Source organism: Salvelinus sp. IW2-2015, linkage group LG28, assembly GCF_002910315.2.
Source record: "Salvelinus sp. IW2-2015 linkage group LG28, ASM291031v2, whole genome shotgun sequence".
NCBI classification, from domain to species: Eukaryota; Metazoa; Chordata; class Actinopteri; order Salmoniformes; family Salmonidae; genus Salvelinus; species Salvelinus sp. IW2-2015.
In genome coordinates this window covers 32,585,362-32,610,581 of record NC_036868.1, presented here as the reverse complement: position 1 = coordinate 32,610,581, position 25,220 = coordinate 32,585,362, and the positions used below count along the sequence as shown (strand labels likewise).

At 41.5% G+C, this 25,220-nt stretch overlaps 2 protein-coding genes across 13 annotated transcripts in view; both read left to right on the top strand.

Moving 5' to 3' along the window:
- Positions 1–5,389, top strand: part of myt1la (myelin transcription factor 1-like, a) — a 53,270-nt gene extending 47,881 nt beyond the window's left edge. The window contains exons 20-23 of the mRNA XM_023973918.3: positions 53–156; positions 456–599; positions 1,603–1,665; positions 2,454–5,389. Of these exons, the coding sequence (XP_023829686.1) occupies positions 53–156; positions 456–599; positions 1,603–1,665; positions 2,454–2,594 (452 nt within the window). The 3' untranslated portion in view covers positions 2,595–5,389. The remainder of the gene's footprint in view (positions 1–52; positions 157–455; positions 600–1,602; positions 1,666–2,453) is intronic.
- Positions 5,390–6,018: 629 nt separating this feature from the next.
- On the top strand, positions 6,019–23,817 carry cep43 (centrosomal protein 43). Of its 12 annotated transcripts, none has more exons than XM_070435923.1 (21): positions 6,020–6,154; positions 6,533–6,582; positions 6,749–6,803; positions 6,929–7,017; positions 7,140–7,277; positions 7,711–7,737; positions 8,365–8,421; positions 8,564–8,634; positions 8,886–8,947; positions 9,492–9,553; positions 9,667–9,747; positions 10,203–10,247; positions 11,020–11,249; positions 18,833–18,898; positions 19,388–19,465; positions 19,807–19,893; positions 20,131–20,231; positions 21,529–21,606; positions 22,844–22,871; positions 23,028–23,115; positions 23,611–23,817. In XM_070435923.1, exons 1-21 carry the CDS (start codon positions 6,067–6,069, stop codon positions 23,689–23,691), a joined length of 1,662 nt encoding a protein of 553 aa, XP_070292024.1. In that variant the 5' UTR covers positions 6,020–6,066; the 3' UTR covers positions 23,692–23,817. The 12 variants fall into 12 exon arrangements, with proteins under 12 accessions (XP_070292029.1, XP_070292024.1, XP_070292023.1 ...); XM_070435922.1 differs by having other exon boundaries at positions 18,830–18,898; XM_070435928.1 differs by lacking the exon at positions 21,529–21,606 and having other exon boundaries at positions 6,019–6,154; positions 18,830–18,898.
- Positions 23,818–25,220: the final 1,403 nt, after the last annotated feature.

Genomic DNA, 25,220 nt, shown 5'->3' with positions numbered 1-25,220 from the left:
TAAACATATTCGAGCTGAATCCACAGTGCATTTTATGTTTCCCCTTTTCTAGGAATAGAAAATGATGAGGACATCAAACAGCTGGATACAGAAATCAAAGATCTAAAYGAATCAAACAATCAAGTGGAATCAGACATGATCAAACTTAGGACACAAGTAAGGTTCATGCATTACTTAATGGAGATTCATTCATTAATTATTATAGGGCAATCAGTCATGCTAAATTTGGGCAAATTTTGAAACAGGTTGCTGGATTAAAAGCTTAGATCAAATGCATTTAACTTGATTTTGATGTTTCATCCCCCCAAGTAACTGTGATATGACTAGCGCAGTACATTTTTAAGGATCCATAAGAAGTCCCTCCGTTGTCAGACAGAACCCGCTGTTGTCAGTTGTCAAACAGTCAGTCACTCTGGTTCATCAACTTCAATGCACTTCTTTCTCTCCTTTCCCAGATCACCACTATGGAGACTAACCTGAAGTCCATAGAGGAGGAGAACAAAGTTATTGAGCAGCAGAATGATTCCCTACTGCAYGAACTAGCCAACCTCAGCCAGTCTCTCATCAACAGCTTAGCTAATATCCAGCTCCCACATATGGTAAGTACCATCACAACTTAGCCTACAACAGTTACTGTCGGACAAGCACTGTATCAAGTCGAACTAAGATGCCATAGGAATCAAGAACGGGTTTATGGGGAAATAGGACGTGGGGTTAGGTAAAAAGGCTATGTTGTCAAAGATACTAGATGGCACACTTGAAAGCATGCCACTTTGACGTTCCATGATTGCAAGTGTTGAAACCCAGGGCCATTTGGAGTAAATTAGTCAACGTAACATRAGTGAAAACAAGACATGGTCATATCATGGTAGTGGCTTTTTCCACTCATTCTACCAAATTGGATATGTTTATTTCCATATTGATTGTTTGTTGATGCCATTTAAACAGAACACATAAAGAATTCGGGGGAAAAAATACATCTCTTACCCTGTTATGTGCTTGAAAAATCATTGCAACACAAGGGCCGACTGCAATGACATAGTTGGGTTGTTTCATCTGCTGCTTTCTGTTTGTCACTTGTTTTCTCAGCAGTTCATATGCTTCTGTGCTACAACACTTCCTGTAACAGACTAATAATCTAATAATCCCCCCCCCACACACACACACACACTCCCCCCTGCTTGGTTTCAGTTGAGAAATAAATCATGGCTGCCTTGACGTGTCATGTGCCTGCATTATCCAATTACAGCTCTTGCGTATGAATAAGAACAGGGCTGATTGGATATTGCTTGATGTAAAAGGCACCAAAGTTGCTTAGTAATGAATGAAATCTCTCCCTCTGAATATGGCTCCCTGTTGTCCAACCATTAATGTGAGGGGATCACGTTTTAGTAGRGTTATAAAGCATTTTGCTAGCCTGGAACCATTTCTGTTTGTGTTATAGCCAACTGCTATAGTCATTGTTATGCCAAACGTCATGAAAATAACTATTAGCAAGAGAGCACAAAAATATCTGCGACCAGGCTAGAATTTTGCTCCCTTTTTTACAGCAGGCTAATAGAATTATATCTATCTCTATTCTCTTCACACCTCTTCCTGTAGAAACCGATGCCACAGAAAGAGGCCCCAGTTAAACATAGCTGCTGTTTACAGATGCCCCACAGAGTAAGAGACTCCTTTTCATAGTCTAATTATTATCCGTTTCTTCTGCACTATCATCTCCTCCCTTAAGTCTTCCTCCTATACTCGTGAACACTCTCTGTGGTGTTTATGCATCACAATTGTCCATACATGTTGCTGCGTTATACGACGATTCAATGGTTTGGTCATATTTAGAGAGACGTTTTGTGGCTTCTTAGAAGAATTTTGTTGCTGACAAGGAAGTGGCCGTGATGGAGTAACACCACAAGCCATATTTACACAGTTATAACACAGTCACAGTCAAGGAAGCGAGTATGTTCAGTCTGCTATTGCATATTCAATGTCTGTCTGTCTGTCTGTCTGCTCATGCTACTGTTACAGTGTGTGCTCCTATCTGAGAAATGGCTCCCAAAACTCCTACATCTCACTAGCTGCACACATTATATTAGTTTATTTATGTGATGTCAGTCATAATTTTGTCTCCATGAGATAAGCATCAACCATCATGCCTTCTATGAGTTGCTAAAATCAATCTACACGGACTTTGCATGTTTTGGAGCTGCGTTAGGTCAACTGTAGTGTACATAGGACTATGTAAATGGTTACATTTTATGAAATTGATGAAGTATTGTATACACCCCAGTGCCCATACTGTCCTTACAATGTTTGCAGCTGTCAGTGTCCTTCCCTGAACAATTTCTCTTTCCCTCCCTTCCCTTCTCTTTGAAAGAAAATGAATTGATCGTCAATATGAAATCCGACTGAATTGCGTATGTACCATTTTCCTCATTGGAGTCTTTTTCCCCTCACAGGAGCCAATGAATGAACACAACTTTGATAGTTATGTGAATACTTTGACAGATATGTACACCCATCAGGACCAATACCAGAGTCCAGAGAACAAGGCCCTATTGGAGAACATCAAACAAGCGGTGCAAGGCATCCAAGTGTAGTAGCCTATCTACCTGCGAAAAAGGCACTGTCAGAGGCTAAATCAAATGATGTTAAAGCAACGAAAAAGGGTCAAAAGAGAGAATGGATCAGGATTTTTTTTGCTGCTGTAAATTACCATCATGTTTCTTTTATTACACTGTTATGCTCTGAGCTCCATGGTTATGATATTTTTGCCTTGCTTTAAAAATAGTTCCCAATGGCAAAAGTTTAAAAGAACATACACGTTTTGTACATTTTCATATGACCTAATATAACGCGATGTACTGTTTATAGCTGCTAATGTATGCACATTTTTGTGTATATGTATTTATTAATTGTACGCTTGTTTCATTCATTATTTGAACGCTTATTGATAAAAAGGACTAAACTGAGTCCCATGGGTCGGGAGCCAGATGAGGGCAATGTGAGGAGCAATCATTTTTAGATAAGCGTTTCTTTTTGTGATTTAATAGAATACAAAAAAAGACCTTTGGTGTGAAGATTGTTTAATGGATGTAAATGTATCGATTTTTGTAACAATGTTTGAAAAAACTCTTTGTCTTCAGTGGTCTGTGTGGAGACTAATAATAATGTCTATGTTTAAATAAAGTACGAGAAGAAACTATGTATAAATATGACAAATTTCAAACATCATGAGACGGAAACTAAGTGGTGCAACTCCCATCATCTAGAATGGACTGTACTTCATTAAGTTAGAAATAAAAAGTCTTAGTAATCTGTGCTGTTAAACTATTTCCATTTCAAACACAGAGCGGGATGACCAATGGCTATGGGAAATGTAGGAGACAATCTAGCGTGACTAATTTATTTTAATCGTAAATCTTATTGAATAGCTAGTAGGTCAACTTATCAGCAATATTGGTATAACAATGATTAAATCACTTGTTTAGATATGGGATGCAATCTATATGGAAAAAAAAGTTTGGGTATATGCAATTTCTTATAAATAAAATTAGCAGAGCTGATAAATCTTTTTACTAAATGTAAATGTATTAAGTTTTGTATAAATCTTTTAATACAATCATGTTTTCGGGATTCATCATGCGGCGATCAGTTCCAAAATGAAAGATGGATGAGTTTATGAGTTTCGTTCTCTCATGTTCGATTTTGCACAGGAACAYCTTTGTTTTGATGTTTTKATTGAAACTTAGAGGTACTTGAAGGGTCAAATTGATGGTCAGAAGTTTTGTAGAAAAGTTATCTTTATAAAGGCTGATTGATGCGCTGGACTTACAGGGTCAATGTCCCCCATTTGTCATAGTATATTATTGCACTTGTTCAGTAGAAATGTCTTTGCAATCATGCATAGTATGTGTCTGAGCCACACAACATGACACGACCTAAGGATTGCTTTCTGATTCTGTCCTAAAAATGGATCTATTGGTAAAAMACTTTATTGATATCTATTATAACAGCAAAGAATAACGGAAGTGATATTGCTAATAGTGGTCCACGATTTACTAGCGTTTCTATGATTGATGACAATTTCATGAGGAAATTGCTATCCCTTTCTATGAGACACCCTCAATAAATGTTTTCATAGTACTTAAAAACACCATTATAATGCAATGTGAGTGTCAATGTCAGCCCCCTATAATGCCATAACCTTTTAATCATCAGCCAACTGCAACAAATCTACCCTTACATAGTATTTACTTATTAATAATTACATTTCCTATACAAATTGGCATAACCATGTGACATGCACTTGCTGAAGATGACTCTAATAATGGATTATAAATGTGTTCTTAATACAGTTTATTGTGCATGCACATCATGGGGAGTATGTCCCAATTATATCAATACATAGAGATCATTATTTGAATTTAAACGACTGTATATGGCAACAGTATCTAAGACGTACTGTCCTTGGAAGTAGCCTAGAGTGTGAAGTCCAGGACTGCGTTTAGACAGGCGGTCCAATTCTGATATTTTTTCAAGTAATTGGTCTTTTGTACCAATCACATAGATCTTTTCACGTCAGATCTTTTCGGGAACTGATCTGATTGGTCAAACGACAAATTAGTGAAAGAAATATCAGAATTGGGCTACCTGTCTAAATGCAGCCGCGAGACTTAGGGCTGAGTGAGTCAAGTTCAATTCAGACATCCCTTCTAGATAGTCAACATGAGGGTGCTATAGGCTTAGCTAGTCATTGACCTGATCTCACACTTCAAAGCATCTCTTTGRACCTCCTACTAGACTTGAGGTCCACATTCCATATGACTCCATATGCCTGTGTCTAAAGCTTTGTGTCTGCAGCTTTTTGCCAATAAAGTAACGCTATAGATAGATCGACAGCTTGTACTATTTTCTTTAGTCAATTATTCTTACTGATACAAAGGAAATGGGAATTTTAAGCACAAATGTCCTACTCACCAACAGTCAGTACATATTGTAATAACAAATGTAAAAGGTTATCTGTGATTATTTACATAGAGAACACTAACATGTCACATGCTAGAGTGCAGAAGAATTTTCATATGAATATTTGTGAATTCATCAATCGATTAAACTGCTACAATTACGATTTATTTTGAGTAATGCTTTGATGAAAGGATTTTATACAACATTAATTTCCTTCTATCCTTTCCCCTGTGCCCTCTCTCCCTCTTGCAAACTTTCCAACTTAATTTTGGTACCACATGGCATGATTTTTGTTGATCTTTAATTTTGTATGTTTAAGATCACAAGTTGCTGTGATATTTCATTTGAAATTGTGAMGTTTGTACGATTTTTATCACGCTGGTGTTGACATCTCTTACTCTGAATAAAACTTGTGTTGCAACACTAACTTGTATTGTTTCCTCAAATGATTGCCTCACATATTAATGAAAACACGAGAAGAGAAATAATCCAAGAACATACTTAGCTGCAGAGTCACTGACATGACTTTGACTTTAACAGAGCCAGCAAGCATCTGTAGTCTATCCTCCTGTCCTGAATGACAACAGAAGAGGAACTATGTTATTGTGAAGTCCAACTACCGTGAGAGAAAAAAAACTATAGACAAACAAATGTTAGGGCCAACAAATCATAAACCACCCACAAAAAAGAAAGGGATTCACACAATTTACAAAATACGATATAATACAAATATACACAAACACAAATGATAAGAGACATGAGTCAAAAATGGCTCATGACACATGAGGCAGATCAGCAAATATATCTGATATGTTTAACATGTCTGATATCTCTCTATACATGACTCAGATTTTGATACAGAACTTGCAGGATTTGAACCTAATCCACCAATTGATACAGCACCAAACTATTTTGACATCACTCCCTCCGTRTTGAACTAAAGAGGGACAAGATTGCGTGTGCCACGATGCTGGTGAATGGTGCAAATCGCGCGYGCTGGCTTGTTGTTTAACCTTTTCCTGGAATCTGCGTTGCTGAATTAGCAAATAGCTAGCTGCCAGTGTTTGTTTTGGTTGTCTTGGTTGCCGACTAGCTAAAAGAAAGATGTCTGCCACGGAGGACGACACTGAGTTGCGGGATCTTTTGATCCAAAACCTAGAAAACAGTGGGGTCTTGAACAAACTAAAGGCACGTAACTACTARTACTGTAAAGTCATATGTCGAAGGACTGTTCAAAGACTGAGAATGTTGTTGTTGTTGCCGCTTGTAGCTAGCTAGCTAGCTAACGTTAGCTAGCTACAGTACTGTAACTAGCTGGACCCCGGAAAGTCACCGACTTATCATCATGAKATCTAGTGTCGTGGGATAGCTAGCTAGCTACTGTACCTTCTAACATTGGATAACCAACAGCTAACGTTAGCTAGATAGCGAACTATTTTACAAGCAATGCATTTGTAGGTACTTAGCAAGTACTGTTACATAGCTAACGTTAGCTAGGTAGTTCAGGCCAGCTTGAGGCCCTCTTGCTTGGCTAACACCCTCTTTTGCTCTTCTCTTATTCGGTAGGCAGAAATGCGCGCTGCTGTTTTCCTGGCTATGGATGAACAGGATAAAGTGGAGGTAAGACGATAGCTGACTTATGTGCATTTTCAATGAATCCTGATAGTGTAACGTTAGGCTTACTTATTGCTTCTCTTATTAATGACTTTACATTTTTTGGGATGTCAGTGCAGCGTATGATTTACATCTGCATAACCTCTGCTACCACCCATTATCATTCCCCCAGAATAAAACTCCACTTGTCAATGAAAACCTGAAGAAATGTCTTAATACAAAGGATGGTAAGGGTTGTATTATCCACTGTGATTGTCTGAACAATAGTCTGCTAATCCCATAATAATCAACATGCATTACAATGATTCATTCTTTCCATGATGAGGCTGATCATATCCTTCCCTTTTTACAGGACGCCTGGTGGCCAGCCTCATCATAGACTTTCTACAGGTCTTTCACCTGGACTTCACGCTTGCTGTCTTCCAGCCAGAGATAAACTCAGTGAGTGTTTTACTCCCAGTGGATAGGGCTGGCCCGGCATTTGGTCAAATAACTTGGAATTGTCAGTGCTACATTCACCATTATGGCATGCAATTTATTGCGCGCGTGTCTCCTATTCTCAGCTAAATGGCCTAGACAGCCGTGAGCAGGTCTCTTGTGAGCTGGATATCACCGAGACTGATATGAACAGGAACACTCCTCTCCTGCTGGAGCTCGTCAAGAGGGGCAGACACAAGGAGAAGGCCTCCATCTTCTCAGAGGTAAAGACACTCCACTGCACAGGGCTTGCCATTTCACATACATGGGTTTAGTCATTCACTACATTAGCGTATTCCCTTAAGCTCCTAGTGGAGAAAAGAGCTTCTGACATTAGCAGTTGTCCAAACCTGAAGCCTCCCTGATTAGTTTTTGTTGTTGTAAGATTGTATTTAATATATGTGTATTTAATATATATATTTWAAATCAATTTAAAAAAATTAACAATCCAAAACATACACATACAAACAACAACATACAAACATCCACAACATCACCCCTGCCCAGMAGTCTACCTGATTTGATTACGCTCTTGAATGGCTGTCCTTCCTTTAAAAAGTATTTTCTTCTGAATGGAGTCTCCCACTTGTGATTATAATGGACTGCTTTCTTGCTCTACTGATTTCCCTGCTCTGGCCTGCTGTTATCTGATGTAAGGGGGACAAAGCCACAAACATCCCCAAGGTAGTAATTCTTATGATCTTCATTGCCTTCCTTCTCACTCACTTGGGTACATTTACATCTATATATAATGTTATGAATGAGCACCAACTGTTTCATAATCAGGTATTATACATAGCCTACAAACATGACCACATTGAGATGTAATCCTTCATACAACAACATTTCAAGTATTTTGTCAATGGACCTGAGCTGCCAGAGAGAAAATAAATTGTATCACTCATAGTTGTCATTTTGCCGTGACGACCTAATTATAATATTATCTGGGTCAAAAGAAGGCAGCTTGCGATTAGTGTACATGTACCCAGACGATTGAGAGAGAGAAAATGGTTTTCCTGTTGTTCAGCGAGATTCTGACATAACAAGTTTGTTCCACTTTCTTAGTCATGTTTAATACTCTGCTCAAATCAGCAGAATGCGCTCACGTAGCTATCCTATTCGCCCATTCATACAGAGAACTGTGGGCCATGAAGGTGCACATGAAGAACTAGCATATAACATATAAAACCATCAAGCTCACAATTTCATGTTTGTTTTGATCACCTGTATTGATCCCAAGAGGATGCAACTTCAAATGTAAAGAGATTTCTCGGTCTGATAATCAATGTTCTTCCTTTTCTCTCTTTTTAGGAACTATCCCCCAGGCAAATAGCAGACGCCCGGAAGAAGTTTGATTGTTATGACAAGGTGATCATTTTTTGTAGATGTGCTCATTTTGGTCATCCTCATAAGTTCTCCATTGCCATTGATTACATTGTGGAGGTGTTTAAATGTCCAAGATTCTTCCAAGATCCTGCCTTTTACTCTGTTTAAACTTTCCRCTTCACAGGCCAGAACTGGTGGGATACGCAAAGAGGACTTGAAAGTTGTGTTTGGAGATGTTTTYCCCAACTTCAACAAGTATGTTTGGGCCGTGTCATTCAAGCAAAATGACAAAACACTGAGGGCTCGTTCCCTGGACACAGGAAAGCCCACTCCTGAACTAAAAAGCATGCATTTCCATTGAAAGTGCTTTGTCATTCAGGAAGAGACTTAATCTGTGTCTGGGGAAACCTACCCTGACTGCAAAGCTGACACGACAATGCTATTTGTGACGTGAATCTACAGCTCATCCAGTTTCCTTAACAAGTAGTCTGTGTGTCCGATAACAGGAACATGCTGGAGAAGTTTGTCACTGATGAACATAGAGTTGGAGACAAGGCCTCCAGTAAATGTAAGTGTTCTGTAGACTGAAATGAAGTGACATTCTTAATTTAATGTATTTCATTTAACCCTTATTTAACTAGGCAAGTCAGTTAAGAACAAATTCATATTTACAATGACGGCCCAACAAAAGGAACTCCTGCGGGGACGGGGGCTTGGATTAAAAATATAGGACAAAACACACATCACGACAAGAGACACTACATAAAGAGAGACCTAAGACGACGACATAGCACGGCAGCAACACATGACAACAACATGGCAGCAGCACAAAACATGTTACAAACCTTATTGGGCACAGACAACAGCACAAAGGCAAGAAGRTAGAGACAACAATACATCACGCGAATCAGCCACAACCGTCAATAAGAGTGTCCATGAATGAAGAGATGGAGATTAAACTGTCCAGTTTGATAGTTTTTTGCAGCTCGTTCCAGTCGCTAGCTGCAGCGAACTGAAAAGTGTTGGTTGCTATAGTTACAAGCATGGCAACACAAAGCCGTGGAAAATGTTGTCATCTGCTCTAATGCTTTGTCTCACCYCTGTCTCTGTAGCTATAGACTTCCAGGAGTTTCTGGGCTTGTACAAGCGCTTCTTCAGTCAGTGTCGAAGTGTGGTAAGACACCTTTACTCTCTTGGAGTTCCTTTTTAGATTGTGCCATAGATTGAACTTCGTATGAACTGTTTCTWACGATGAAACACAATGTTAAATGTGTCCTTCCCTTCCAGGTCACCCATGACACCAGTGATGTAATTCACAATCCCAGTCAACTTATTGAGGAGAAGAAAAGCACTACACCGGCTAGTAAGGTACATTGGCACTATTCAAACAATGGTGCAGTGTATGTTGTAGTGGTTTCTCGTAGGATCACTTTTTTTCTTACTTTGTTCAACGTTAATATTGCATTCCTTGTAATACCTGTTTGTGTGAACTGTTGTCATAACAGCTTTCTTGTGAATCAATTCATTTCTATGGAACTTGCCTTTAAAATAACATAACATGAAATCATAACTAAGAGACCTAGCTTTGTATTTRCAGGATGTGAGCATAGGGTATACGTGACATGGATATTTTAAGAGAATGTTGATTGTTAAAACAAAGCCTCTGTTTTTCCGCTTTCTTTTCGGAAGGACGAAGAGGTCAGTAGACTAAACTGTRTGTGATTCTCCCTAAATGTAGCCACCTTTAGGGCCTACCCAGTATCTATCATGTTAGTGAGGCAGTGAGTGTGTGAGAAGGCTGATAGCTGTGTTCTCATGCACAGATCCCCAGGTTTAAAGGTGCACAGGCGGAGAAGGCTGACGCCAAGGTAAACTGCAAGGCTGGAAAAGGGTTGTGCTCATTCGGCACCAAACATAAGAAAATCTACTGAAACAGAGAGGGACTTGCTGGACTAGTATGGAACACTCATTTTCATTTGGTTTGCTGTAATGAACACAACCCAGGTGTACCGTACCCATGGGCACACACTGGTTGAATGAACGTTGTTTGCACGTAATTTCAATGAAAGGACGTGGAACCAACATGGAATAGACTYTAAATTGACGTCTGCCCAGTGGGTAGGCTCATACCAACTCATCCAAGGGAAGTTCTGATTTCAAAGGCATGTCTGTACCATAGTCTTCTGTTAACCCATGGTTTACTTGGTATGGTGTCACCATTAGCGCAGGGRAGATAGGTTGGCAGTATCTCAGCGCAGCCTCTCAAATGTGCTCTTATCACCAGACTGATTCTAATGAATGATGAGTGTTTTCCAGTTTTGATTGAAAATCTGACTGTGCTGTGTGCATGTGTTTTACTAATTGCTCAACTTCACAGTCTTAATGGTTCATAGAGTAGGTACGACTAACGTAGCTAAGCCATTAGCCAAACCTCTAACAAGACCTTTACTTGTGCCGGATAGTTCTCAAAATATCTTTCCTATAGCTAATATTTCAGTGCCACTACTAACTCTCCCTGTCGCTTCAATCCTCTAACCATTTGCAACTAAATGCTAGCTGCACCCGCTCAAATACACAGAAGCGACTTTAAACGTGTGTTTTTGTTATTTGTGTTGTCTTGTTCCTACATGTACCCCACAGGGCGTGGAGGTCAGTCACAGCCACAGTGACACCAGCCTGCGCTTTGGCTCTCTAAAGGGCAAAGGGCAAGGTCACGTGACGTCAAGGCACAGCGAGGCGTCCGGGGACAACGACAACGGCCCCACGGCGAGCCTGAAGAAGGGGCTGGACCTGGAGGTGGAGGAGGACCTAGACGAGGACGACTCGTTCTTTGACGACCCTCTGCCTAAACCACAGAAAACCTACGGCTGGTGAGGACGGGGATTGATTGTCATACACGCTATTGAACATGTGTGCTGCTCCATGATCCATCACTTAAGTCATGCGTAATAGCGATAAATGTAAAACATGGATGCTGTTAATATTAGCATAGAAATTGATCATGGCTAATGGTGCAACAGAATATCTTAAGAATCTTAAAATACAGGGGCGTTAATCAACTCTGATGGGCTGGGTCTATGTGGAGAAAGTCGAGCTACAGTACATACAGAGTTTGAGGTAGGGCCACAGSAGGTTGCGGAAGACTAATGTGTAATACAGGAAGGGGTTTTAGTCTATCTCTCACCGTAAATACCACTGTTCCCGACAACACTTGTTACCGAGGTTACTCAGTTGTCCACCTAATTTCACATAATCGGTCACGGTTCCCCGCCCCAATAGGGCATAAACCAACCGCTCTCATTATTGCTACTGCTAATGCACATGGATCACTTTCAAACAATGTGCTGATATCCTTTCGCTTTTTCAACCATGGAGATGGCCTGCCTCTCAGAAAACTTTCTATCACCATACACGTTACCACTTACTGACAATGTTGCATCTCTGATATCCCCATATACCTCCTATTCTCCACCAGGCACACATCCTGCCTTAGTCCTTCTACATGGACTACCTCTCTGTAACCTACCATGCTAGCATATAGATGTGCCAACTTCTCCATATAGTAACACACAGGTCTTAAACCCAGCTGAGGGATTTGCACCCCCACTCGGAACCGACCCTACCTACCCGCCACCTAGGGATCTCGCATGGGTCGCACATCCCCACTAGGGACCTATCCTACTACGGGACCTACCCTTACCCCTATTGCACATAGATCTATGGCCCCACGGCCACCGCAGCTGGGGCTTTAACCCTACYGGGACTTTTACACACACACMCCCCTTCATGAAATGGGTTTCSATGGCCGAGCAGCCGCACACAAGCCTAAGATCACCATGCGCAATGCCAAGCATCGGCTGGAGTGGTGTAAAGCTCGCCRCCATTGGACTCTGGAGCAGTAGAAACTCGTTCTCTGGAGTGATCACGCTTCAACATCTGGTAGTCCAACTGMTTCATCTGGGTTTTGCGGATGCCAGGAGAACGCTACCTGCCCCAATGCATAGTGCTAACTGTACAGTTTGGTGGATGAGCAATCATTTTACGGACACATTATTTACTTTCGTGATCTCGAAGGGAAATCTTAACGCTACAGCAGGGTTGTAGTATTCGAGTCCGGTCTCGAGACCACATCTGGAGTGTCTTGTCTTGGTGTCGGATGCATTTGTCCTCGGTCTTGTCTCAGACAGTAAGGACTCGTAATTTCTTCCCAAGACCAGCGGAGTAAAAAACTAATATTTATCAGCTTCCATTCAGTCAGCTCATAAAACTGCTTCGCCAGGCCAAATATATCCACTCCTTTCTTGAAACATTCATATCTTAACATCCTCTTGATATCTATTATAGACATGTTAGACTAGTGGTGAACCTATAGTCTTCATGTGTGACAGTTAAGTACAGTGGTGAACCTATAGGTCTTCAGTGTGTAGACAGGTTAGTACAGATGGGAACCTATAGGTCTCAGGTGTGACAGGTTAGTAAGTGGTGAACCTATAGGTCTTCAGTGTGACAGTTAGTACAGTGGTGAACCTATAGGTCTTCATGTGTTGACAGGTTAGTACAGTGGAGAGACCTATAGGTCTTCAGTGTGTGACAGGTAACAGTGGTGAACCTATAGGTCTTCAGTGTGACAGGTGAGTCACAGTGGTGAACCTATACGTCTTCAGTGTGTGACAGGTTAGTACAGTGGTGAACCTATAGGTCTTCAGTGTGTGACAGTTATTACATGTGTGAACCTATAGGTCTTCATGTGACAGGTTAGTACAGATGGTGAACCTATAGGTCTTCAGTGTGTGGACAGGTTAGTACAGTGGTGAACCTATAGTCTTCAGTGTTGTGACAGGTAGTACAGTGGTGAACCTATAGTCTTCAGTGTGGGACAGTTAGTACAGTGGTGAACCTAAGGTCTTCAGGTGTGACACGTTAGTACAGTGGTGAACCTATAGGTCTTCAGTGTGTGACAGGTTAGTATACAGTGGTGAACCTATAGCTCCAGTGTGACAGGTTAGTACAGTGGTGAACCTATAGGTCTTCAGTGTGTGACAGGTTAGTACAGTGGTGAACCTATAGTCGTTCAGTGTGTGACAGGTTAGTACAGTGGTGAACCTATAGGTCTTCAGTGTGTGACAGGTTAGTACAGTGGTGAACCTATAGGTCTTCAGTGTGTGACAGGTTAGTACAGTGGTGAACCATAGGTCTTCAGTTGTGACAGTAGTACATTTGTGGTGAACCTATAGGTCTCTCAGTGTGTGACAGTTAGTACAGGGGTGAACCTATAGGTCTTCAGTGTGTGACAGTTAGTACAGTGGTGAACCTATAGGGTCTCAGTGTGTGACAGGTTAGTACAGTGGTGAACCTATTGGTCTTCAGTGTGTGACAGGTTAGTACAGTGGTGAACCTATAGGTCTTCAGTGTGTGACAGGTTAGTACAGTGGTGAACCTATAGGCTTCAGTGTGTGACAGGTTAGTACAGTGGTGAACCTATAGGCTTCAGTGTGTGACAGGTTTAGTACCAGTGGTGAACCTAAGCGCCTTCAGTGTGTGACAGGTTAGTACAGTGGTGAACCTATAGGTCTTCAGTGTGTGACAGGTTAGTACAGTGGTGAACCTATAGGTCCTCAGTGTGTGACAGGTTAGTACAGTGGTGAACCTATAGGTCTTCAGTGTGTGACAGGTTGGTGATGCTGAAAGGACAGCAACCATAATACCAGGTCACTCATGTAGGAGAGAGCACTTTTTGTAAAACACAAAGGGCCAGTGATTTAGTGGAGGGTATAAGCCACATACCCACTTTTGTTTTCGTGGGCATTGCGTTTATTAACTTCTTAATCCCTACTGATGCATATCAAAGTAGTGTAGTGGAGGTATGMGACTTATCAATTATGTAGTACAATAGAGAAATCATGCACAAAGTAGCCTACACAATGTCAAAGCTCATTAAATGTATTTACACACACAGCCTAGTATCAGCGGAATATCATTTGCAGGCAGCAACAGTGTTCAGCTCTCATCTGGTTTTGTCATGGTGCAGCTCACAGAGGAATGACATCGGTAGCCGGTAGGGTAGGGAAGACGTTTCAACTGATATCTACCAGTAAATGCTAACCAGGTATTAAAAAAGTTGAATCTGGAGTGTTGGTTATTAGGCTATATGTGATGCGCAATTGTCATCATGCACTGTTTGCATCAGGTGGGTAGACTTGGATGGGCCTGGATGCACAGGGGCACAATTTGGGTATTTTTTCGTTAAAAAAAATATTGTTATTTTGAGAGTGAATCTGAAAAATCTATAGGAAAACTCGTTTAAAAAGAAAACATAGGAAATCATATACTGTTTTTTTGCTATTTGACTCACTGTTCCATGACGTACACTAAGACATTGTTGGCAAAATAGATGGATGCAGTTATTAAATGCATAATTCATATAATTCACCGATACATTTTTTGGTAGTCCAAAAGATATTGCTATCGGGTTGTAAATCACAGCTGGCCTGGTACATTGTTTGCTGCCTCCATTTAGGATAAACAGTTTCAATGACTCAATATTCTGGACAAAAACAGACAAATGTAACTCAGGCTGGGAATGTCAATGCAATCAAACTAGCCAGGGCAATTATCACAAGTCAGTCATAACGTGGCTAATATGCTAGCATATCTATTTATGTAGTAAGCTAAAAACACAGAGCCTAATGTTAGCTAGCTAGCATGGGTGAGTGACTGACTGACTTTTTCCTCTCATATCGTTTTTTTGGTGGCTACACAGCTAGAGATGCAGGTCTCATTTGCTTAGCTAGCAAGAACTTGAATGACTGTTAGCNGCTATCTGCTCCGATTTTAGAGCACTCTCATCTGAGTGTGCCAAAGCGCAGAACAACTGATGAATATACGAACGCACATCACCCGCTGAATATGACCGGTGTCAAAAAAGTTATAGTTAATCAAGAACGCTCTAGATGACATRTAAACAGCCTAACCAGCGTTGCTACAGCGAGTAAAATGGTTCGAGTGAACACAAATCCTAACAGTGAGGTGTTCTCTCATTTGTGTCTGGAAGTAGCTAACTAGCCAGTTAGCTCGGGTGCGTGGTTTGGACAAGCATGCATTGGCAGGCAAGCTGCAGAAGGACGAGGAGGCTACAATTCCCCATCGTTTATCAGTTAAATTTTGACGGCCAACTAGCAGAAAACGTGTTAGGGTTTATCTGATGATCCTTCGTTACATTTTTGCTATGCTTGCTCTGGCTAGCATTTAGTTGTTGATCTTGTTGTTGTTGTGCATAACTGAGGGATTAGGCCTACMTTTTCATGGTTGTTTGATCAATAGGACTATAAAGTTCCTAAATGTAAGAGGACTCCCGTGGTGTTTACATATTTGCAGAAATCCATTCAGGTGTATTTTAAGGCTTTTGGCGAACGCGTGCTAATGATGTAAAGTCACGCTGTTGCAACTGCCTGTAAACACACAGTCCAGTTCAAAGTGAATGATGGCAGTCCCGTTTGGCAAATGGCTTGTTTGTATAAAGGCCTACTGTAGCTTTGATTGGCTATAGCTCAGGTCTGTGTACAGTCGTGGCCAAAAGTTTTGAGAATGACACAAATATTAATTTCCACAAAGTTTGCTGCTTCAGTGTCTAGTTATTTTTTACTATGGAATACTGAAGTATAATTACAAGCATTTCATAAGTGTCAGGCTTTTATTGACAATTACATGAAGTTGATGCAAAGAGTCAATATTTGCAGTGTTGACCCTTYTTTTTCAAGACCTGCAATCCGCCCTGGCATGCTGTCAATTAACTTCTGGGCCACATCCTGACTGATGGCAGCCCATTCTTGCATAATCAATGCTTGGAGTTTGTCAGAATTTGTGGGTTTTTGTTTGTCCACCCGCCTCTTGAGGATTGACCACAAGTTCTCAATGGGATTAAGGTCTGGGGAGTTTCCTGGCCATGGACCCAAAATATCGATGTTTTGTTCCCCGAGCCACTTAGTTATCACTTTTGCCTTATGGCAAGGTGCTCCATCATGCTGGAAAAGGCATTGTTCGTCACCAAACTGTTCCTGGATGGTTGGGAGAAGTTGCTCTCGGAGGATGTGTTGGTACCATTCTTTATTCATGGCTGTGTTCTTAGGCAAAATTGTGAGTGAGCCCACTCCCTTGGCTGAGAAGCAACCCCACACATGAATGGTCTCAGGATGCTTTACTGTTGGCATGACATAGGACTGATGGTAGCGCTCACCTTGTCTTCTCCGGACAAGCTTTTTCCCGGATGCCCCAAACAATCGGTACGGCGATTCATCAGAGGAAATGACTTTACCCCAGTCCTCAGCAGTCCAATCCCTGTACCTTTTGCAGAATATCAGTCTGTCCCTGATGTTTTTCCTGGAGAGAAGTGTCTTCTTTGCTGCCCTTCTAGACACCAGGCCATCGATGCAATTCATCGATCACTCTTCATAACATTCTGGAGTATATGCAAATTGCCATCATACAAACTGAGGGAGCAGACTTGGTGAAAATTAATATTTGTGTCATTCTCAAAACTTTTGGCCACGACTGTAGACTCCGGTCCTGGACAAGACAGGTGTTTTTATTTGGTTTTATTTGCTGCMGTGTCTAATAATTGTACAAACGCATTGCCGCTTTCCCACTATATATTACTATAGAGTTTTCACAAATTACAATACTTAATTCCCAAACATTTTAAGGATTTATGAAAACATGAAAATTACCTTATCTAAGTGTTATAGATTGTGGGAGTGTACATAAACAGATTTTAATAAGATTTCATGTTGCTAAAATGTGGTCAGTTCTACTTTAAATCCAACAATATTTCACACACAAGTTATTTTCAAAGAGATGGCTAACATCAGCAAGCTAGCTGCAATAAAAATTAAAAAAAAAACTGTTCCTCTCATCCCAGATGACTTATCATTTGAAAATGTAACTTATTGTTGACAGTTATTCTTGAAAAGGGAGAAGCTAACAAATTAGCAACAATATCCTCTTTGATAACACCTRCTGCAGCCGCTGCAAACTAGCCGACAACAAAAGCTAGCTAGCTAGACCGTGGGAAAACTACTGCTCGCTKTTGCGCAGTGACCTGTTGGCCTTTAATAAGGCAGATGTTTCCATACATGTTTTTGTAATAAAGGTCCCACCCATTAAGTCAAAATGTGATTGGTTGATTCGACTATCACTCCAAAATKTTGCACTTATACAGTTGAATGGCAGATGCCTTTATATATCTTCTGATGGCCTAGCAGCCGGCTGACTTAGCTAGCTAGATTTATTCCCCAGAGACCAGCAAAGTCTTCAGTGTTAACCCTTTTTCCTTTCCAACAAAAACTCAAGAGATTAAATCAGAACATCATTGAAAATAATGATAATTATTTTATAAATCCTTAGCCCTTCTCTGAAGGCGTGGAAGGCCCATTGTTCCCCACTGTGTTTGGGTTAGTAATCATTTGTAGAGTGACTCTGTTTTCCCTCAACATGCATTTATTCACTATTCAGAATGTTTAAAGAATCCATATGCTGTTCTGAAATAAGAACACAGAAATACTGGACGTTTTGAACTCTTATGGTGGGGATTTGACAAAATTACAATCATGGTCTTGAATTGGACTTGCATTCTTCTGGTCTCGAACCCCTTGTCCCCCTCCTGGTCTCGGACCCCTTGTCCCCCTCCTGGTCTCGGACCCCTTGTCCCCCTCCTGGTCTCGGACCCCTTGTCCCCCTCCTGGTCTCGTTCTTGACTCAGTCTTGACTCGGTCTCGCCCCCCCCTCTGGTCTTGACTCTGACTATATTTACTCTGGTCTTGGTCTTGAATCGGTCTCGTTTTAGGTGCTCTCGAACAAAACACTGCGCTACAGCATACAATGACATTCTAGACTATTCTGTGCTTCCAGCTTTGTGGCAACAGTTTGGGGAAGGCCCTTTCCTGTTTCAGCATGACAATGCCCCTGTGCACAAAGCGAGGCCCATACAGAAATGGCTTGTCGAGATCTGTGTGGAAGAACTTGACTGGCAAGCCGAGAACTGTGACCTCAACTACATCAAACAGGCCTAATCGCCCAACAGCAGTGTCTGACCTCACTAATGCTCGTGGCTGAATGGAAGCAAGTCCCCACAGCAATGTTCCAACATATTGTGGAAAGCCTTTCCAGAAGAGTGGAGGCTGTTATAGCAGCAAAGGGGACCAACCCCATATTAATGGCCATGATTTTGGAATGAGATGTTCAAGCAGGTGTCCACATACTTTTGGTACTGTAGTGTACATTGTTCCCCTTTCACAGTAACATTCCATGCACAAAGTTCCTCTAATACAGTAGCAGGAGTAAATATATTTGAAGCTAGAACCCAACATTAGGAAGTATTGTGTGAAGAGAAGTGCAGCTCTGTCGCCGCTCTGCTCACTGTATTTTCTCTCGCTCTCTGTCATGCTGCGTATGGAAGTAGTAGCCTTCCCCTGGCTAAGAGTCATTCAGGGGCCAGTCTCTCTGAAAAGAGAAACGGTCAGAAAGAGTAAGTATGTCMTCACTGTAAACTCAATGAGTTAGGCTACAGTGACTCATAATAGTTTGAAATGCAGGGCCGTGTTCATTRGGGCACACCATAACAAAACATTTTGCAATGGAAAACCAAAACACGGGTTTCTTATTGGACAATTCCAGGTAGTTTGYTGGTGCCTAATGAACACGGCCCTGTTCTATCTATAGCAGGTAATCGCAAATAGATATCCTTGTTAGCTTAGTATTCTGTACTCATATTGAAAGTACAAAGGAGGTGTTTGTTAAGATGACTGAAGTGGCTTAGAAACATGGACCAGCGTGTGTGGGGGTGGTGGGTAGTTTGGTTCCACTTAGGAGCACTGTGCTGTCTGTCTCTGCTCTGCTGTCACTTGTCTTTTTTTCCCCCCTCGGGTTTCTCCTCTGCCTGCCCAGCTTTTTTTTCTATCCTGTTCCTTTCTTCTTTTCTGTTTATCTGTGTGTCCTTTCCTCCCTCCCCAAGCAGCTTCGTCCGCTCTCTGAGGGAGGAGAGCCTCTCAGGGCGCTCCTTTAACCCAATGAGGAGGGGCACTAGCCTCAATGAGTGAGTGTGCATGGTGCTGGTGTATCACTCCTCCATTAGCGGAGGGATAAAGCCGTGAAAAGTCTGACCATTTGCCTGCTGCCTCGAAACCAACAATGAACGTTTGTAACATTGGCATTGACCTCTAAATAATAACCTATACTAATACGGTGTTCATGGTCTTGTACTTTTCCACTTTTTCTTTGCATGTGTGTGCGTGTTTTTTGTCGTGTGTATTTCTGTGTGTGTTGTGTGAGTGTACTTCCTTCACTATGCTCCTGTGTGTGTCCTGTCTCTCCTCTCCTCTCCACTCTCTCTCTCTCTCTCTCTCTCTCTCTCTCTCTCTCTCTCTCTGGGCTCAGCCTGTCTGCTCTGGGTAGTGACACAGAGGGCGATGGGGACGAGCTCTTTTCTGACTATGATAATAAACGGAGCTGCTTGGAGCACAGGTGAGCTGCAGGCTTCTCTTTCACAGCAGACATCTTCTTTCTCTCTCACCCTCTCTCGCTCTCTTTTGTACCCCATCCCCTCTGTTCCCCCTCTCTTTCTCTCTGTGCTGTGCAGTGCCACACTCCTTAGTATCTCTTATATGACATGCCTGTCTCCTCTGCCTCAGTCAATGAATATGAGTTGAATGTGTTTTTGGCCTCCAGCCTTAGGCCTTGCTTCTTTTGTTTTTCCACCAGGAGAGCAGCAGATTCGGACCCGGCCCCACAGAGGAGTGCTGCAGGTGGGGGGTTCCACTCAGGAGAAGCCCATCACAGAGACCTCTCAGGCAGCAAGAACGGTGAGAGCAGTTGTGTGTGTGTGTGTGTGTGTGTGTGTGTGTGTGTGTGTGTGTGTGTGTGTGTGTGTGTGTGTGTGTGTGTGTGTGTGTGTTATGAACTGTAGCAAGGGTTGTATAGACTAATTTTAACATGAGTATGTGAGTTGAGTAGATGCTTTTATCTCCAGAATGATGCACTTTTGTTAAGTACTATTACCAGGGCCGTGCACAGAGCAGGGCAGGTGCTACCCCCCCATTAACTTCATTGGTCCATGGCCTCACACAGGCAAAAAGCTGAAATGTGCTACTTTCATCCGCTTGCTCTGCCCTTATAGTTAGCCTCGCATTGAAGTGTTTTACCATTTTCTTTTCAGGACAACCAGGGCTACAAGTGGAACACAAAACAATTTGACATTAACAGTTTCATTCATGACAAATGTCAATAAACAAATAAGATCTGGCAAGCAAACACCTGATTTAAAAAAAATAAAAAATGCATTCATAAGCATTTCTGTAAGTACAGAAATTGTTTGCTCAATGGGAAATGAATATCCAACTAGTCAGTGACCACTGTTTGGAGTTTATTACAGTATTATAGACAATATGTCCAGGGTTTTCCTATGATCTTCTATGTAGAAGAACCCTTTACCTTCTCACGACTATTGTGTGGCTTTTCATAGAGGGGTCATTAGTCTGTAGCTGAAACCGTTCAGGCTTTCCAGACGTTTTTGTGAGAAGAACTTCTGCCGGAGCTCTAGCTCCGGCAGAAGCAGTAGACGAATCTAATGCAAGAAATCCAGAACTCTGTAGCTCAAACACACAACGGGTTAGAAGCACTAAATCACGCCGGTGTGATCGTGGGATTTAAGAGGTTTTAATTCCATGAATAAATCAACCTGAAATCCAGTCATAGACTTCTACTGCTCCTATAGCCAAATCATTTWATTTTTTAACATAGGCCTTAATTCTCTGCAAAAACACACTCGCTCATCACACAATGCAGTCTAAGCATGTTAGAACCACAGATGAGAGGAAGTTTGTTAAGTGTCTTTGCTAAAACAACTACTGGGGTAGGCTATACCAGCTGATCATCGCTATTGTAGGCTCGATAAATTAGCTAGTGAGCTAGGCTATGCTGTCAAAACAAGCTAACTAGTCTTTACTTATTTCAATTTGTTCTGCTACTGGCAAAGTCGAACTGCAGTTGTTGCACCAATCAAATGGCCACTTTTTTTGATAGGGCTCTATCTGTGCACGTGCCTSACTATTACWCTGGATTCTTTGCTTCTTGAGTAAATCCTTCGAATGCTTTTTCTAGGTACTTCTTCTAACCCCAGAGASGAAGGATTCAAAGACTTGAAAATTATAAATGATAAAGCCGGATCTTCCGTGCAGGGTATGATCTTAACCCAATTCCAGGTTTTATTTCWTTATATTATGCTGTTTTTGGTGGGTTACATATTTGAATTGTATTTATTTCATATACACCACAAGATCAAAAGTATGTGGACACCTGCTCGTCGAACATCTCATTCCAAAGTCATGGGCATTAATATGTAGTTGGTCCCCCCCTTTGCTGCTGTAACAGCCTCCACTCTTCCAGGAAGGCTTTCCACTAGATGTTGGAACATTAGTGAGGTCGGGCACTGATGTTGGGCTATTAGGCCTGGCTCGCTGTTGTCGTTCCAATTCATCCCAAAGGTGTTCAATGGGGTTGAGGTCAAGAGCAGGTCAGTCAAGTTCTTACACACCGATCTCGACAAACCATTTTCTGTGTAGACCTTGCTTTGTGCACGGCGGCATTATCATGCTGAAACAGGAAAGGGCCTTCCACAAACTGTTGCCACAAAGTTGGAAGCACAGAATCGKGTAGAATATCATTGTACGCTGTAGGGTTAAGATTTCCCTTCACTGGAACTAAGGGGCTTAGCCCGACCATGGAAAAACTGCCCCAGACCATTATTCCTCCAACAAACTTTACAGTTGGCAATACTCATCGGGGCAGGTAGCGTTCTCCTGGCATCCGCCAAACCCAGATTCGTCCGTCGGACTGCCTGATGGTAAAGCGTAATTCATCACTCCAGAGACGCTTGGCATTGCGCATGGTGATCTTAGGCTTGTGTGCAGCTGCTCGGCCATGGAAATCCATTTGAATTAAGTTCCCGACGAACAGTTATTGTGCTGACATTGCTTCCAGAGGCAGTTTGGAACTTGGCAGTGAGTGTTGCAACCGAGTAGATACGATTTTTACGTACTTCAGCACTTGGCGGTCCCGTTCTGTGAGCTTGTGTGGCCTACCACTTCGCGGGAGAGCTGTTGTTTTTCCTAGACGTTTCCACTTCACAATAACAGCACTTACAGTTGACYATGGCAGAAATTTGATGAACTGACTTGTTGGAAAGCTGGAATCCTATGATGGTKCCACGTCAAAAGTAACTGAGCTCTTCAGTGAGGCCATTCTACTGCCAATGTTTATCTTTGGAGATTGCACATGCATGGCTGTGTGCTCAATTTTATACACCTGTCAGCAACGGGTGTGGCTGAAATAGCCAAATCCACTAATTTGAAGGGTTGTCCACATACTTTTGTATATATAGAGTATCATCCTGATATACCCCTCTTTGTTTTGCCAGATGACGACTACGGCGATGACTTTAACAGGTAATGTAGGGCGTTGTACTGTGTCTTCCCTAGATCTCACTAGCTATTTTTAGATGCTGCTCAGTGCTCGTTCAGTTTCATGCCCTATCTGTGCCATGAGAGATATAAATCTAAAGGGTTTCCCTTCTCCGCACGTTTCTTGTTTACTGTCACCAGCCATCGATCGGATATCTCCAAGAGTGAGGTGAGCATCGGAGAAGAGATCGAGGAGGTTTCCATCGAGGGACCCGACAACAGCGATAAGGTAGGTGTGTGTGGGAGGGGGGGGGATACCTAGTCAGTTGCACAGCTGAATGCATTAAACCAAAATTGATCTTCCTCATTTAAGTCAACGCCTCTGAATCAGAGCGGCGCGAGGAGCTGCCTTAATTGACGTCCACGTCATCGGTGCCTGTGTGTCATAGGAAGGGCAACAGGCAGTCAACCCTACATATGTGTAAAGCTAGTCAGCAGTGGGCCCTTGTAGTTACCACAGTTTTAGGTTGAGTTTTACATARAGGCATATTCCAGTATAGGGTGGGGATAGGAATCAAAATGTAATTGACCGTTTATATGCTCTTTGAGCACATTCTAYTAGCTAAATTTGACATGTTCCCTATAATCATGCCGTACATAAATAGGTCTAATAAATATGCATTTTATGTTAGTAGGTGTCTTTGGTGGTATTTCTATATTACCTTATCTCACACACTCACCCTTTCTATTCTCTCCTCCTCTTCGCCCTCAATACCGCCCCCAGTTTGATGAGATCACTCAGGACCTCAGCGTATCTCAGCTCAGCCAGAGTCAAGGAGCTGACTACATGGAAGAGGTGGCATGACAATCCCATCAGCCTTACACCACAAAGGCCATTTCTACTACGTTAACTATTATTTATGTTATGTGTGCACATAATTTGTGTACATTTGTGTTCATGGATCGAATAAAATTACCACTGTCACCGAGATTGTTCTTGAGCAGGGTTTTGATTGTGCTTTTTTTTTGGGGGGGGGGGTTTAGTATAGAGATGACTGTAAAGGATCTGATGGGTGACATGTTGAGACATCAAGGACATTTTATGTCAATCTGAAACCCACAATGTGGGGAGGTTACTGTAATTTGTGCTGTGCCAATTACAGTACCCGCAGTTGGTTGGCTGTTTAGATGTCATCCTACTGGCAGACCACTGCAAAATGCTTCCATACTTAGTTACATCTAGTGAAATGTCAAACTTTTCATACCTGTCTGTATAACTTTAAATTGTATGCAGAGGATGTAGACAACCATGTTATTAATCATAGTAGATAATGACAACTATGGTATGTAAGTACATTAAATAGCTTTATTCATAACTCTTCAGTGATATTGTTTTGCTAAATCATTTTTTTTTTTTTTTTTTTATCTTTTATTAAAACAGTATCCCCCACAAAGCATGTCTGTACAACCATACTAGTGCAATATACCTCAGGTTTGAGCATGTTGTGAGATTTTTTTTTCGATCATACCACGCTCAAAGTTGCTTAGGTCACTCGTTTTGCCCATTCTAACATTCAATCAAACACTAACTGAATGCCTCGACGCCTGTCTGCCTGCTTTATTATAGCAAGCCATGGCCACGTGACTCACTGCCCTGTGAAGCATTTTTGTGAACAGGGTGGTGTACCAAATAAACTGAAAGCATATTTCTTGAGTTCCTATGCTTTATCTTGTGGTTATGTAGGTGTCAGGCTGCCAACTSAGGTTTTGAGAACTTGCAGCGACACTGCTTGGCCACACACACGTAGGTTGATCAAACGGACAAAAACTTTACTTCATCCTTGCTGATCAGACAAAACAGACATACTGTAATCGCTGAGGTTCACAGCTTCACTTCTTCAAACTTGGCTTAGAAAAGTCCCAAGATTATTTTGTAAAACTTTATTACTCCGTTATTCTGGTAAGTCCTCTCGCACAACAAATGGAATTATATGTGACCTAGGCAATCTTAGCATGTTTCAAAAAATATATATATATAATTTACTTTTACTGTAATATTGAAAGAGGAAAAACTGCTGGGTTAAATATGTTCAATATGCACTTAAATGTTTATTTGGAAACAGTGATAATGTATGTAAAAATATTTTACTGTGGATTATATTGTATCTATTGTAAACAAATCTGTTGATTTCTAAATCATGCCCTACCTGAAATTGACACAGCTGCACCATTTGGACATAATTTAAATTCTACTTTTGACTGTCTTGTCTGACATTGTATTGTCTGCATTKATGCACTTTGTACCATTTTATTACCCTTCATTATTTTCACAGAAACACTTTTATCATAATAGTTGTGTGCAATAGATTCATTCTACTTGAGGCAGCTTTTTTT